Source organism: Poecilia reticulata, linkage group LG11 (genome assembly GCF_000633615.1).
Source record: "Poecilia reticulata strain Guanapo linkage group LG11, Guppy_female_1.0+MT, whole genome shotgun sequence".
In the NCBI taxonomy this organism is placed as follows: domain Eukaryota; kingdom Metazoa; phylum Chordata; class Actinopteri; order Cyprinodontiformes; family Poeciliidae; genus Poecilia; species Poecilia reticulata.
Window position 1 is genome coordinate 588,854 of NC_024341.1, and position 15,122 is coordinate 603,975.

General features: G+C 40.3%; 1 protein-coding gene across 1 annotated transcript in view; it reads left to right on the top strand.

The window, feature by feature from the left end:
* Nucleotides 1-481: 481 nt before the first annotated feature.
* Nucleotides 482-15,122, top strand: part of nxph1 (neurexophilin 1) — a 48,570-nt gene continuing 33,929 nt past the window's right edge. Inside the window, exon 1 of the mRNA XM_008421221.2 lies at nucleotides 482-939. Within this exon, the coding sequence (XP_008419443.1) occupies nucleotides 886-939 (54 nt within the window). The 5' untranslated portion in view covers nucleotides 482-885. The remainder of the gene's footprint in view (nucleotides 940-15,122) is intronic.

Sequence of the window (15,122 nt, forward strand, 5' to 3'; positions counted from 1 at the left end):
GTGTGTGTGTGTGTGTGTGTGTGCGTGTGTGTGTGTGTGTGTGTGTGTGTGTTTTAAACGTTCATACATGCCCGGTAGTATTAAAACTATATCATAACATAATTACCCCCTGCCCCCAAAAAAGAAGAAAGAAAAATACAAACATAGTTTGTCTTAGTTTTCACCATTAACAATGAACCCAAATACATAAGAGAAGTACTAAAGTAAGTACTAACTGGTAGGATTTCGTTCAGATGTGAGATTATCTTGCTTAGAGGATGAAGCTCAGGACTATAGAACAGCTCACCATCCGTTTCAAGTGAACAAAATCTTTATTTTTACTTCTTCAGTTTCGCCTGATCAAGGACACGCAGAGTGGAAACTTGGTATTTCGCGTCCTTGTCCCAAATAAACAAACGTCCAGCTGTTTTATTTTGCTAAGTTTTCTCGCCCTCAGCTCGTCCCTCCCTCCTCCTGCCTTGTGTCGGAGACGCGCGTTATAAAGCGGAAAGCTCAGCCTTTCGCTTCAGATCGGCAAAGCTCCGACCGCTGCGCGCACCAGACGACCAGGACCAGAACCTGCTCCCAGCTATGACCCTGCTGCTGCTGCTGCCTTCTCCTGGATTAACTCTCAGCTAACTTTCGCACCTCGGTCGTACCCCACTCAACCAGAGCGCCGCTCCGCTGTGTCCAGCAGCCTCCTCGGCGGGTCTCCGGGTACCTGCTGCCCCACTCCACCCTCCAACTCTCAGCTGTTCTCCTGCAGTCATGGGGTACGTTGCTTCCTTTTTGCCTGGTCAGCTGAGGGGCTTGACCGCGCTGTGAGGGGAACACCAGGTGGATTCATGGTCGTGAGAGCTGAAGCCATCACTCGAGGGAATTAGTGGAAGTTTGAGCTCCGGGAGGATGCAGGTGACGTCTTGGTGCGCCGTGTTCCTCCTGACGCCTGCTCTCTGCCTGGTGAGTTGTACTCTGCATTTCTTGCACAGCTGCTGTAAAGTTGTACCAGGCAGCTGCGACAGAAACCATAAAGCCATTCCGGTCCTTGCAGATAAATGTTTGTTTAGCAGGAGAGACCTTCTCGCCTCATTGGTGTCGAAATGGCATTATTGGCAAAGAAGTTCTTAAAGTGCTTTTTAAATCTTTGACATAAAAGTAATAATGAAAACAAATGGAAACAAAATCACAGATCGATATCCTGATATTGAGGCAGTGGTTTTATTCACGGTAGGATTTGGGTCGTTTAAACAAAATCTGTTGTCCTCTTATTCGGGAAAATAACAACTGGTGTCCAGAACGGAGCTTTGTGAGGACAGATGTCGGGTAACCGTCTCAAGATGGCGCTCTTGTTTACAGAAACTGTGAAATAACTAACCTCCATGGCACGCGCTCAGCGGCCGCTCTGACTTCATTTAAAAGGTTTTTGACTTCATCTCATTCACTTTAAATGATAAAAGTATAATTTCAGGAAAAACATAAACAATACAACCTACTGCAGACCACAGGTTGCTTCATGCTGATGTCGTTTTTGTCCTTTGTTAGACGATTTTTTAAAAATAGTTGCAATTTAATTTTAGAATCAGTCACTTTTGTAATTGTCTTAATCTGATACATAAAAAGTAAACATGACTTCAGAGTCGAATTCCAAGCAGATAAGAGGGAAATGAAATGTTTAGAACATTTCCAGTTTGTTGCTCTAAATATGCTCCATAAAGACTCTAATTTATTCCCTCTAAATAACTTTAACTTTGTCATTTCTGGATGAATCATTTTAACAGGGTAATTGACAATAACATCTTTTATTTGATTTTGTTTGCTTTACAAATATTTCATCATTAACATAATTTGGTTGGTTAAAACATTTATTTGTTTATTTTATTTTAAACAAATAAATTGGGCATTTTTTGAATATTAGAATTTTTTTTTTTAAATTTTCCTTTAGAATTAAGAACAGAAAAAGAATGGAGGAGCATATTTCTGGGTGAAGAGCTCTCCATGGTGCTGAATGTATCCTAAACTTCTCGGTCTGGTGTACAAACTCATTTATGAAATTCGCTCATTTTCAGAGCCCAGTCGGTGGATGACCACGGCAGTCACACTAACCATGTTTATTAGTGTTAATAAAATGGACTGAATTTCAAATGGATAATTGAAAGCTAATTTTACATCCCACTGATCCGATTTTTTTGTTTATTTTTATTTGTTTACCTACGGCTCAAACCCTGTTTGGGTGTTTCCTTGATTATTCACTAGCCCTTATATCTTTATGGACAGCACATGAAGATCTTTCTTTCTTTCTTTCTTTCTTTCTTTCTTTCTTTCTTTCTTTCTTTCTTTCTTTCTTTCTTTCTTTCTTTCTTTCTTTCTTTCTTTCTTTCTTTCTTTCTTTCTTTCTTTCTTTCTCTTTGTTTGTTTGTTTGTTTGTTTGTTTCTTTCCTTTTTTGTCTTTTCCTGTTTTCTTCTTTCCAGAATGTCATGGTATTGTTAACTGTGCGTGATGTCTGAGCGCCCTGATGATGACATTTCTGTCTCCTCTTTGCTCTCCGCGCTGGAAAAGCGCACAGAGGCTCAGAACCAGCCCGTCTGCAGGCAGCAGTTGGGGATTACAGCTGAACTTTGACGGTTTTATTTCGTGTTAAAGACTATTGTCTCCTTAAGCTTCTTGTCTGAGAGCCGCGCCTTGACCCCGATAACAGCACAGCCCAGGTACTGGCGCCTCACCGACACAAGGGCTCGCTATTAAATTAAAACACCCCGCTAACAGTGATGAGGGCTTTTTTTTTTTTTTTTTTTTTTTTTTTACAACAATTTAACATGATATCTACGGATTTAATGGGGTGTTTATGTCTATTGGGTTAAGCCCTTTAAATCGTCATGATTTGCGTTAATTATTTAATCCTTTTGAATTTCATACAATTTTAACAGAATTCGAACAGATTTTAAATAGTAAAACTGCTTTATTTAATTAAAACTACTTTGCATTTATGCATTTATTGATTTTATTTTCTGATCCCTTAAACAAGTTGCCAGGGGGAAAAAAATATTTAGTTTAAATACCAGGATAACCAATGTTATTAATTTGTACATTTTAAAATGAAAATGAGACTTCTCTGGAGAAATAAGAACAAAAACATGTTGATCTTATTTATTTTAAATTTACAATAATTTTTACATGTATAATTTTATGATCTATTTTTAAATTTAACACATTTAGCAATATATCTTTTTTTTTTTGCCTTATTGCTGCCTGGTGTAATATCTCTTTTTATGTGGAGCGATCTGTGGAGTTGCTATCATTTGTTTGGCTGCTCTGATCACTTAGATTGGGGTGAAGTCACTGATTCCACTATTTAACACAAGGAAAGCTTATTTTTTTCTGACATTTTTCCAGTCAGTGCTGCAGCTTTCCCAACCCCTCCTGATTTCTCTCTCCTGTGGGACAATCTCAAGATGTCCCACTGGCAGCAGCCATTGTCGTTGCATTAAAGTGTTATTATAAAACAATGCAAATGGGCTCTGCAGAGTCAAGTGTTCTACGCTGCAGGGAGGAAAAAAATGTCCCACGGAGATCAGTGCAGCACAGCTCACACAGTGTGACCACCCCACAAAAAGCACCAGACCCCCACCCAGCCCACATCACACTGATCTCCCTCACAACAACCATCAGAGTGGATCATAAACCTTTAAGACATTAAAAACAACTAATTGTATTGAACAATTTCAAGCTCAAATTAAGATCAGAAAATGTTTGATTTAATTTTATTTAAGTGTTTTTTTTCTAATTATCTCACACTTGGACATTTGCAGCATGTTGGCAATAAGTGAGAGCTGTTGAGAGTTTTTCCTTCAAAAATGAACATTTTTCTCAATTCCTCATTGACCCTTGGCTCATCTTTTAAAGTGTTTCTTTGCTACAGAAAGGAACACTGAACAAACGTGTTGAGAAAACTACCTACTTCCATCACACTCTCCACCCAGTTACCCAGCTCTGCTCCGTTCATTAGCCTATATATGGGGGTTGTCTACCCCTCCAGTGACAAGAGTTTCTAAAGCTTACTGAGACGACTCCACAGCTCTCAAACAGCAGAATTTATGGTACAATCATGAGAGTTGGCATTAACATTATTGAAGGTAGGAAATTTAACCCAGGTCTCGGACAAATCGCTGTTATATTCTGTCATGAAATGATGGGATTTGTGATGACTTAAGGAAATTAAAACACAACCATCTTCAAAAATTAAGATTAAGAAATGTAATAGCTGATTTTTTAAAAATTCATGTTGCTTTCACTATAAACATAGTAATGATAAAAACTGTCCATTCAAACTGTGAGGTGTAGCATGCAATCAGAACAAATAACACATCTAAAACTTACTTTAGTTGTTCTGTTCCAATAAATGCAAAGAATCCAACTGATAAATGAGGGACATTAAAGTATTTTCCTTGCATGGAACTTTTCCTGTAAATGTCAGACTTAGAATAAGACGAGATGAAAAAATACCAAACTGCTGGTACTGCATTGTCATTACACCATTTGTCCATCAGAGAGCACTGAAAAGTAACTTTTTACACACCTCAATATTCCACTCACTAAATATCGCAGACATTTAATACAACAGATGAAAAACTGATTATTTGTGTTGTGAATATTTTGTTAAAGCTCAGATCTAAAACCATTAGCTATTATCTTGAGTGTGATGAACCAATCAGGTCATGGCTCATGCAAAAAAATAAATAAAACAAAACAAAATAAAAAAGAAAGAAATAAAAATGTGAAACTGCTGTTATTTGTTTCCCCTCTTAAATTAGCACAGAAATAAAATTAATCAGCAGCTGATCTGGGTCCTTTTTGCCACAGAAACAGATTCTCATTGCTCACTTTTTCCAGCTTTTCACAGAGAACTCAACTTCTACTAACAATCAGTTCCTTCATGTAAGGAAGGAACTGATTGAGGATGGTTGTTTGTGGTCTAAGAAAATGTAAAAATGTAAAAACCTTGACTTACTTTTGAATTGGATTAAAGGAGCTGATAATTAAATGTAACGTTAGACAGCTGGTGTGTGTCTGGGTCAGCAGAACGACATATAAAGGTGACTGAAAATTTCTTCCACCGGGAACTGTAACATGTTTTCTGAGTGTTGAGCCTCATGATGTGAGCTCAGCCTCCCAAAGCACCCCGGCTCCACAAACAGCCGCAGCACCTGACCTTGATATTTGCCCAGAAAGTCCCCACGGACAGCACCAGGTTGGTTTTCTTCTTGCCATGCACACAGCGGCTGAAAGCCAGAAACGGCAAACGAGGGAACTTTGCTTTGGATTTATTACATTAATGATATTAGGCTTGACATGACTAAATATTCAGAATCACCACCAAGTGTGACTTACTTTTCTGTGTGGATGTTTGTATTTGAAGAGGCAGGACTGTGATTAATGACTACAGCCTTTATTCTTCACTTCATGCACTGGTCTAGATTTTCAATTCCGTCCTCAGTTCAGAGGTCAACAGTGGAGCTGATTGTTGAAGGGCATTGCTCTGAGTATCCAGCCCTGCTTTGACCCAGGTTTAATCTTGGGGGAAGTCTAAATCCTCTCACTTCTCTCTCCACATAGAGCAATCCTTTTATGGTGAAGCATGTGACACCTTGATAACAGTGCTTTGATGCAGGCCTGGGAGGGAAGTGTCTCTGAAGGAAGGAAGTGCCTAGATAACCTGGTGCAGCCTGCTTTACATTTGCAGGTATTTCATTGACTTGTGAGTGTGGGCCTGTCACAGCCGCCGCAGCAGAGCGGGCTGAACGGACCGAGCCGGCGCTCCAGCTTGCTCCCTTCATTCACATGAGATGACTGTCATCTGGAGGGTTTGCAGCCACCTGGATCCTCCTTGTCAATAACACATATTATACAAAATTCCACCTATTTTTTTATTATTATTGCATAGAGCCTAATTGTTAATTAAGAAAAAAAAACTATCAATTTAACTATATATTTATTCTCTCTGGATCTGCTTTCTCTTTACTCAAAATAATTTTTTTGCTCCCAACATTAACATGGCAAGATAAATTATTTTAATTTTACTTTTATTCACAATTCAGTAATTACAAATGAAACACATACAGTTAAAATTTGCATATATGCATGTATGTATTGTCCAAGGCAGAAACACGCAGGCAGTGGATTGGACATTGTATGGTGATGGATTGACGTGGGTTGTTACATGATGATGGGCTTGACTGACCAGTGAAATAGAGCAGGCTGAGATGCAGCAACAGGGTGGAGAACTGGTGGAAATGACAGAGCAGGTAGTGTATTTGTGCGGCAGGGACAGTTTTCCTCGGCTGCCTCAGCAGTGATGGAGCTGCCATCGGAGCTGCAAAGGGGGATTACCAGCCAAGTCCTTTATCTCCTACTTAAGATCTCCCTATCCCGTTAGGTTACAGCGACTGGCCATGCAGTTTCTGTTACCTTACCCCAGATACATGATTCTGCTTCAGGAAAAAAAAATCAAGAGTCCAAATTATTCTGTACAGCAAGAACATTACATTGGATTTATACCAGACAAATATTTGCAGTATGATGTGGGAAAGTTTAGTCAGCAGAGCCAAAATATACAAAAGACTCAGTTCATAATTTTTTAAGCACTATCATGACCATTTACTTGCAAGTTTCATTTTGAAATTGTACAGATTTTGATTGAAATTCAAAATAAATTATTATTCATTTCCTCTACTGATGTACTAAGATCGAATAAATAACACAAAGAATCCTAAAAAATGAGCAGATTACACCAGACTGGTCCAGTAGTATTTTCTCTGTCAAGTTAATTTTAGAAGTTTTTACAAGGACACGCATAGAGTTTAAAGAAGACAACTGCAGATTTGAGGAAATAATTTAAATGATCAACATTGTCATGCTACTAAGAATGTTAGGGAGTAGATCACTTTTCATAAACTTTTAAATTTTGACTTAAATTTTGCTGAATAGCTGTTTCATGGCAGAATCTGTGGTATTTAAAAAAAAATTACATTACAGTTCAGTCTAGAATTGAGAGATGTTGAATAATTTTAATATTGGTTGCAAATATCACATCTCCTGCATCCAGTCACATTTTACAAAACTGTCCAACTCCACTGGTGTCTCCAGAAAAAAACTTTTGCACCACAAAAAGCTTTTTATATTTTCACCAAACAAATATAATATTTTGAAATCTGGCCTTACGTGATATTATAGTGATATATTGATTCAGTGTGTAATCATGGACGCTTAAGAAGAAAGTGAAAACAGCTGATTAGTTTCAGTGTATTTTAGGAACAGCAGTTATGCCACATGTGAAGTCTAATGAATGCTGCTGTAAATGCTGGAAGCCTTTACTACACACCCAGCCTCATTTCCAGCAGTTTTAAGATCCCATAATGCCATGCTTCTGTATTTTAAACAATGTACATTCTTGTATTTATTCTACTCCAAAGGCAGCATAGTGTAGCATTATGTATTTAATCTTTGTAATGATAATGTTCCATTGTTAACACAATGGTAATAGCTGACAACAAATATGTGATATTACTGACCAAAAGCACTTTGTTCACAAGAAGGAGCTTTCACTTTTATCCTGAGTCACAGTTTTATTTATATAAGCTCCAAACAGACATCAGCTCCATTTCACTGTCAGAATTATTTAAAGGAGCAATCCTGTATCTTCACATTAATCACATTCAGTTTTAATTTTGTACAAATACTAAAAGTAATTGGCCTTCCAATATTATTGTATGAAAACACACAGTTAATCTCATTAGTGAAAAGTTTTCCCTACTTGCAACACAAAATACCTTTCATGTTTTGTTTGTGAACAATCAGATTTTTTAAGACTTTACTCCAATCTGCAGCTCTCCTCTTCAACATTTAATTTACTTCCAGTTTTAAGGCGGTAAATAAAGAGGATGTGTGGGAAAGGTGAACTCCATGCTGTGACTTTTTGTCCTGAACACATTCGTCTGTCAGACTGGGCTGTTTGTGCTCCCCCAGGTTTTCTCTGCTTTATCACGCCTCAGTTAATTATTTAGAGAAATGCATGGGCATCTAAGGTGACAGAGGATCTTAAGCTCTACCATCAGTCTGCTGTAAGCTGAAGGAGTTGACAATACATAACTTGATCTAAATGTGCAGCAGCAAATCTCGGCACTGGAGACATCAGGGTATGGCTGCTGGTATTTTTCATCTCTATGCTTCTTTATCACATTTGTGCGCTTCAATGCCTTCAGCTTCTCCAGCTGTTTTCATCAGTATCGTCCTTAAATACCTTTTTCCTGGCCAAATAAAAAGTTCAGGCTGTCAAACAAAAACAAAAATAAGGTATATTACTTGCACATAGATGGAAGCTAAAAAAAATCTGCTCTCTCAATTCAATTCAGTTATATTGCACCAATTCACAATTAGTGTGGTCTCAAGGGACTTTTCAAATAACATCCATTTCATATAAAAAATAGTTCATTCAATCCAATCTCAGAGATTCTTAGTTTTCAAATCAAATTCAGTTTATTGTTCAAAATGGCAAAAAAAAAAAATATATATATATATATTGTTTCATAGGAAAATCAGCAGATTGCTTCAAGTCACTAACTCACATCAATCACCCCTCCTGGCTGAGCAACACAGGACGGCCGATTGGTTTTATTCGCTAAATTGGCAGCAGTCCTTCATAATGTCCTTACTGACAGTAGAAAGGAAAACTCTTTTACATTCTTGTTTTCCTCAACAATCGACTAAAAAATATGCTGTTCTAACTTTGCAAAAGATTTTTTTCATATAATAGACTATTTTTGTCTGATGAATAAAAATTTCGCTAAATGTGTAGAGTGCAGTTTTCCAAATTGCATGGTTTTAAGTTCACAGCTCCAGGATCCCTATGACGTCAGCTTCCTGCTCGATAGAACACTAAACATGGTCACTAATAGATACCGATCTGTCTGTCTGTCTGTCTGTCTCTAGATACACATATCTAGATCAATATAGACTATCTATATCAAGACTAAGTACATTTATCTTTTATATTGGTCAGTTATTTAATTTCACTTAATTACCACTGTTTAAATGAGTTTAAAAAATAACAAACCATGGTTCTTTCTATATTTAATGAAATGTTTCATCATATTCAATGAATGGTATAAAGATTGCCACGTTCTACCAACAAACAAGGCAATTAATGTCGTTTTTATTTGTTGAAGGATTAAAAATTACAGCAGCAGAACTGTGCCAGAGTTCACTTCAACTGAGCCCAGATCCAGATTTTTAGGTTTTTTAGGTTTTTAGCTTAGAGTTCGAGTACACATTCACACTTCCCCAAGCAAATTTGTCTACAAACTCCAGTTTGTTTGTAGTCAAACTCTACACACTTGTGAAAAACTAGAGTTTGTAGACAAACTAAATGTTTTAAAAACTGATTCTGAATTAGCATAATTTGATTAGAAAAGTAATCATCAGGATCGGGGTAAAAGAAGACTGTCCACTCCTGTTGAGCAGCAGGAAATCAGTGCAAATGTCAAACTTCTTCAGCTAACAGCTGTGCATGAAATATTGTTTGATCAGTAATTCTCTATTGGGTCCAGCTTCTTGTACCACAGACACAGATTTTCATTGTGGAATATACAATACAGTATTACATTGTTACATTGTTGGGCTCTAAAAAGAAATTTTTTATAAAATGAACTTGATTTTATTCAAAATGCAGTTTTTAATTATTCCTGGCACCAGGCCCCACCTCCAGGCATAGAGCCAGGACAGGAGTGGGCATACTTTTTGCCTCCCATCTTGGCGCCTGTACTTTGGGGTTTACTCCGGTGAACAAGAGGGTAGCCTCCCTCCACCTACGGGAAGCAAAAACTCGGATGTAGGAGGAGTTTGGAGAGGCCATGGAGAAGACTTCCGCACGGCTTTGAGGCAATTCTGGTCCACCATCCAGCGTCTCAGGAGGGGGAAGCAGTGCAGCACCAACAYTGTTTATAGTGGGGATGGTGTGCTGCTGACCTCAACTCGGGACGCCGTTGGGCGGAATACTTCGAAGACCTCCTCAATCCCACAAACATGCCTTCTGTTGAGGAAGCTGAGCCTGGGGACTCTGGATCAGGCTCTCCAATCTCTGGGGACGAGGTCGCCGAGGTGGTCAAAAAGCTCATTGGTGGCAGGGCCCCGGGGGTGGATGAGATCCGCCAGGAATTCCTTACGGCTCTGGATGTTGTAAGGTTGTGTTGGCTCACACGACTCTGCAATATCACATGGACATCGGGGGCAGTTCCCCTGRATTGGCAGACTGGGGTGGTGGTCCCCCTGTTCAAAAAGGGGGACCAGAGGGTGTGTTCCAGTTACAGGGGGGTCACACTCTTAAGCCTCCATGGTAAGGTCTATTCGGGGGTCCTGGAGAGGAAGGTCCGTCGGATAGTCGAACCTCGGATTCAGGAAGAGCAGTGTGGTTTTCGTCCTGGTTGTGGAACACTGGACCAGTTCTACACCCTCAGCAGGGTCCTGGAGGGTGCATGGGAGTTCGCCCAACCAGTCTACATGTGTTTTGTGGACTTGGAGAAGGCGTTCGACCGTGTCCCTCGGGGGGCCCTGTGGGGGGTACTCCGGGAGTATGGGGTACCTGGCCCTTTGATACGGGCTGTCAGGTCCCTGTCCCGGTGTCAGAGTCTGGTTCGCATTGCCGGCAGTAAGTTGGGCTCGTTTCCGGTGAGAGTTGGACTCTCTTGCCCTTTGTCACCGATTCTGTTCATTACCTTCATGAACAGAATTTCTAGGCGTAGCCGAGGTGTTGAGGGGATCCGTTTTGGTGGCCTTGGGATCACATCTCTGCTTTTTGCGGATGATGTGGTCCTGCTGACTTCATCAGATTTTGATCTACAGCTCTTGCTGGAGCGGTTCGCAGCCGAGTGTGAAGCGGCCGGGATGAGACTTAGTGCCTYCAAATCCGGGGCCATGGTCTTGAGCCGGAAAAGGGTAGAGTGCCTTCTCCGGGTCAGGGGGGTCGTCCTGCCTCAAGTGGAGGAGTTTAAGTATCTGGGGATCTTGTTCACGAATGAGGGAAAAAGGGAGCGGGAGGTCGACAGGCGGATTGGGGCAGCGTCTGCTGTGAAACGAGCGCTGTATCGGTCCGTCATGGTGAAGAGAGAGCTGAGTCAAAAAGCGAAGCTCTCAATTTACTGGTCGATCTATGTTCCCACCCTCATCTAGAACGAAGTCACGGATACAAGCGGCCGAAATGGGTTTCCTCCGCAGGGTGGCTGGGCTCTCAGAGATAGGGTGAGAAGTTCGGTTATCCGGGAGGGACTCAGAGTAGAGCCGCGGCTCCTTCACATCGAGTGGGATGTGCGCTCGGGCACATCCCACCGGGAGGAGGCCCCGGGGAAGATCCAGGACACGCTGGAGGGACTATGTCTCTCGGTTGGCCTGGGAACGCCTTGGGATTCCCCCGGAGGAGCTGGAAGAAGTGGCTGGGGAGAGGGAAGTCTGGGCCTCCCTTCTGAAGCTGCTGCCCCCGCGACCCGACTCCGGATAAGTGGAAGAAAATGGATGGGTGGATGGATAATTATTCAAAAATAGAAATATTACAGTTACAAAGATTTGCATTGTTTCTCTGTCATGTGATGTAATATTTTCCTTATTATATCCTGACTGAATAAAGTGATAAAGCATTGTTACCCATAGCAACACTGGAAATTGTGGCTGTATTGATTTTTGAAATGATAATTTCATGTTTTCCATAACCTAGGCCAGAGGAAACAGGGTTTTTGTCTGTGGTGTCTGTCAATCATATGTCAGCAGCATGGAAGTCGTCCTTTAGAGGTTAAAGAATGGGACTCTTCTCTCTCCTCCCTTATCTTGTTTCTCATATCCTCAGTTTTTCTGTCGCCCTGCCTTGCTCTCTGCGCTCTCACTTCCCATTCTGTACAATCTTTCCTCAGAATCTTATGAAAAACTTTCCTTATCAAGCTGACCCTCAACTTTAAGATCTCCTCCTTTAGCAAACACTGCTCCATAGCTTTTGCTACATTCCTCATTAATCCCTTCATGTCTCCCATATTTTCACACACAGTGGCATGTAAAAGCATTTGCCCTTTTACAGATGTTGTCTGTCTTCATTATTCCTAACACTTAAATAGTGCAGATCAAACTAGTCTTATTATCAGAGATAACCAATGTGCAGTTCTACAATCATTATTTTATTGGTGAAAGGATAAAAAACATTCAGAGAAGACCTTAAATGGTCTTCTCTGCAAATCAATAATTAAATTAATAATTAGTCCAACTGAAATACAGCAGCATGAACTTGAATACATTTTTCATGCTTAAAAACATTTAAATGTTGCTAAATTAAAACGGTTCCACAAATAAGAGCTCCCACACCCAGATGTACAGTATAAGACTCACCAGCAGCTGTGAAGTCCTCGGCCTCTCGGTTAGGGTGAACATTCAGCAGAGGTCCTCAAGGCTCTGGATGTTGTGCGGTTGTGTTGGCTTACAAAACTGTGCAATATTGCGTGGGGCTACTCCAAAATATGGTGAACCAGACCGTTTGATTATTGGGTCCCTGGATGATCAGTGTCAGAGTTTGGCTCGCGTTGCTGGCAGTAAGTCAGTCTCGTTTCCAGGGAGGGTTTTCTTTTGTCATTGATTCTCATAAGTGAAAATCTATAATTTTTTATGGACAGATTTTCTAGGTGCAGCCAGAGTGTTGAAACAATCCGTTTTGGTGGCCTTAGGACTGGGTCTCTGTTGTTTGCAGATGATGCTATTGGCTATTGACTTCATCAAACTGTGATCTACATCTTTCATTGGAGAGGGTGAAGGGATGAGGATCAGTGCCTCCAAATCCGAGGCCGCGGTCTCAAGCCAGAGAAGGGTAGAGGAGGAGACACTCGTCCAAGAAGAGACTACTCAACAAAAATACATACACTTTCTCAGCTTTCTTGCCATTCTGTATGGGGAAACTATAACTTTACTACATCTAACTGCATACTTTTACTGCAGTTATTTTGTGTGTAAAAACATATTAATGAATGCTAATGAGATGAGTAAATCTAATAAATATGATAGGATCAGATAACTTCGGCTCGAGGTGCTGCTTCTACGGTTCCATGCCCTGTTAAATAGAAACCAGATTTAATTTTTGCATGACTGTATGATTGCTGATCTGCAGCTGATTGTGATGTGTTAATCACTTCTCGTTATCTTCTGTACACTCGACGATGCTCAACAAACAAGTAAACCGAGTCCTAGCCCAATTGTAAAAGTTGTTTCACAACTAAAAATAGATTGAAAATGGACCAAAGATTTCACCAGGCATGTCCAGCTTAAGTGTGACAAAACAGAAAGTAACTGAAGGACAAAACAGCATAGTCTGAGCGCGTGATAGAGTATGAGTGGGGTTGAATTGCATGGTTTCATCTTTTTAAGCTGTGTAACCTCAATTATTTTGATTGTTGTTATAGGTTTGAAAATCTATCTGTGATTTTGTGTAACTTTCTTCCTCTGATCCCTCTCAGTCCAGAGGATCTTGCAGATCAGTTACTGCTGATGAGAGTCCTAGTGAAATATCTCTTCAATAATTCGTCCTGTCTCTTTAATGAATTCACTAGGCATTCTGGACATTGGACTCGTAGGTTACAGTAAGGCCTGTTCAGTCTGTCGGGTCCTAAAAGCCATTAAACCGTCACTGGTGCCACAGAGTGCAGCTTTGTCACAGTGATTTGTAGAAGGTATCTGTGTGTTGGAGAATTGACTGAGAAAAATCGGATTATATTGCGGAGCTTCCTGGAAGGAAATACTGAATATATTGAGTTTCTTGTAAATTCTGTCAGAAATTTAAGGAACAGAAAACCTCTTTGGCAAATTTGAACTTTTTTGTTTTATTGTCATGATCCGTGTTTCTGTGTGTTTATTTTTGAGTTTTTCTGTGTGATTCTGTTTCCTGTGAGTCCTGTCTCTGCTCTTGTCTCCCAGGTGTGTCTCGTTCCCTTGATGACCCCACGTGTATTTAGTCTCACCTGTTGTCTGTGTTCCTTGTCGGATCCTCGTCTAACGTAGTTGTTGTGTGTACCAGCCTGTTTCCCTGTGTTCCTTGTGCTCCCCGTTGTTCTGTACCTCTACATCTATCATTAAACATCATCATCTTCACCATAACCTGGGTCTCAGCGTTTCTCCTCACCACTTCCACCCACCTACTATGACATTTATAACTTACAATCTGGATGTAGTTTTGTACACACCAGGATCAAATGTCAGTCACAAGAAAGAATGTTGGTCACAAAAGAACAACTACTGTAAGTAGAAGGCAAAACAACCTGGAATTGGGAAACTATGGAGCCTTAAATGCAGAAAAGTCAGACTAAGCACAATATACTGCTGTTATAAACTTTATCATACATCTTTGAACAAGAGGTTGCTGTGGGACTGTGGCAGTCGTGGAAGAAGGTTGATTTTGTGTCTGATGAAAGAGTTACTGAGACCAGAACCTCTAACAGTTAGCAGGACAACAGGCCAGAACTCCCAGTCTTGGTTTCATGTCAGCATGTTAAAGTTATCGGCTTTCAACAAACTCCACATCTTTACAGTTTTGATGATGGAACAGGAAAAGGCCATCACTGACATGCATCCTATTAACTGGTTTACTGTACATGTATACTGCATTTAATGGTTGCTATGGAGACTAGTCATGGATTAGTAATTAAAACTTCTACCATATTAATAAGTATAAATAAAATACTTAAGTTGCAATTATTTCATGAGAACAATTAGAGGTAGCAATTATTGTACGGCTGATCTGAAAGAAAAAATTACTACTACTACTACTACTACTACTACTACTAATAATAATAATAATAATAATAATAATGCAGGCAGGGGCGGTTCTAGCGGGGTGGCAGTTGCCACCCCAAACTCGCCACCCCTGTTGCCACCCCAGCTAGCGACAATGAATTCAATAAATAGTTATGGCAAATCGGACATTAAGCGCATGAAACTCTTTTTTCCCCGACAACATTCAATGTAACACAGTGTAACCTGACAACCACTGCTGAGTAGCGGGAAGTGGAGAGAAGGACAGAGCGCGAGGCAGCAGCATTGATAGATGTATGTTACTGGACTGGACATTATGTGA